Raw genomic sequence first — 1,395 nt, forward strand, 5'->3', positions numbered from 1 at the left:
AAGCTATAACAGCAACACATAAATCATGAAGTTATTAACTGTTCTTTTACCCAGCGAGCATCTGCCTGCTGTAACACTTCAAAAATATCTCGTCAAAGTCATTTCCCTTGACCACCTTAACTAAAGAGAACTTAAAAAGTCATTTACACTGCTCTAAACTCATGTTTGTCTAAGAAATCAACATTAATCCTGATGGGAATAATAGAGGGACCAATCATTTATTTATGCCCACTCTCAACAAGGACTTGCAGTACTTTACAAACAGATAAACAAACAAATAGTGAGGGAAATAAGGGGGAAGAAGAAAAATAAGAGTAGAGAACTAAGATGAAATTAGTGTACAAGTGGGCCTGCTGTTAGATGTTACAATATGAGAGGTTACCAGTTGGCCTTGAGCATCCTGGCAGCCCAAGCAAAAATGGAAATATTAGCAGTCATACAATTCACCATGTCCATCAGATAGAAACAAACCAGATGCTCAGGAATCAAGAGACTGAATGTTTTTTTAGGTAGCTGGAGTTTCCACCTCTGCTAAGCCCCAAGAGCACATCTCTCACACTCACCCGATGTGTGTTGTTGATGACGATGGGGTCGGGGTTGCCGTAGTTAGGTGGATTTGCATAGGGGTCATAGCCAAGTCGAGCCAGCATGGGGGCAATCTGGGCCATGTCCCGGACCACGTCCCGAGGGATGTGGCCAGTCCACTTGGAGAGAGCTTCTAGGTTCACAGGCTTAATGACCTGGTCTGTGGACCGCTCGATCCTGGGGAGAAAGGACAGGCTAGATGGGGCAGGGCAGACCTAGATAGAGCCTGGTGGGCTCTCTGCTCAGCCACTCTGAAGCAGTGGGAATGGGTGGGGGACCTGGGCTCTGCCCAGTTCTGCACCCAGCAATGATGAGACTGCAGGTGAGTCACTCTGCCTCATCACACCTCCTCTGTGCAATGGGGATAAAAGCATGTGGTGGCAAGTCAGAAGAAAGTACTAGCAGTACATACTATTGGTACATAAAATCTGCTTCTTTGACTTCTCTTTTTTAAAAAATAGTATTTTATGTATATGACTAACATGAATATTTCTTCCTTGAAAAAAATATAAAACACTAATGCTAAGACTAAAAGTCCCTGTGGTCACCACTGCCAGTCTATCAGCTTCCTACAGGTACCCAGTCTTAGCATTTTGGAGTATACCCTCTAAATTCTTTTCCTGTGATTTAAATAGAAATGCAATTAAGAGCAGACTCAGGAGCCAGACTGCGTGGGCTCAAATGTCTGCTGTACCAACACCAGCTGTGTGGCTTTGGGAGTTACTTCACCCCTCTGAGCCTGTTTCCTCATCTACACATGGGAATGATAATAGTACCTACCTATATACTGGCCAGTAGCCAAAAAAAAAA

General features: G+C 44.0%; 1 protein-coding gene across 1 annotated transcript in view; it reads right to left on the bottom strand.

Annotated features, from left to right (window-relative positions):
• TPST2 (tyrosylprotein sulfotransferase 2) overlaps positions 1–1,395 on the bottom strand; it is a 20,355-nt gene that overhangs the window by 9,983 nt on the left and 8,977 nt on the right. The window contains exon 3 of the mRNA XM_008578287.1: positions 564–762. Coding sequence (XP_008576509.1) covers positions 564–762 — 199 coding nt within the window. The remainder of the gene's footprint in view (positions 1–563; positions 763–1,395) is intronic.

This window comes from Galeopterus variegatus, unplaced genomic scaffold (genome assembly GCF_000696425.1).
Source record: "Galeopterus variegatus unplaced genomic scaffold, G_variegatus-3.0.2 Scaffold1656, whole genome shotgun sequence".
In the NCBI taxonomy this organism is placed as follows: Eukaryota; Metazoa; Chordata; class Mammalia; order Dermoptera; family Cynocephalidae; genus Galeopterus; species Galeopterus variegatus.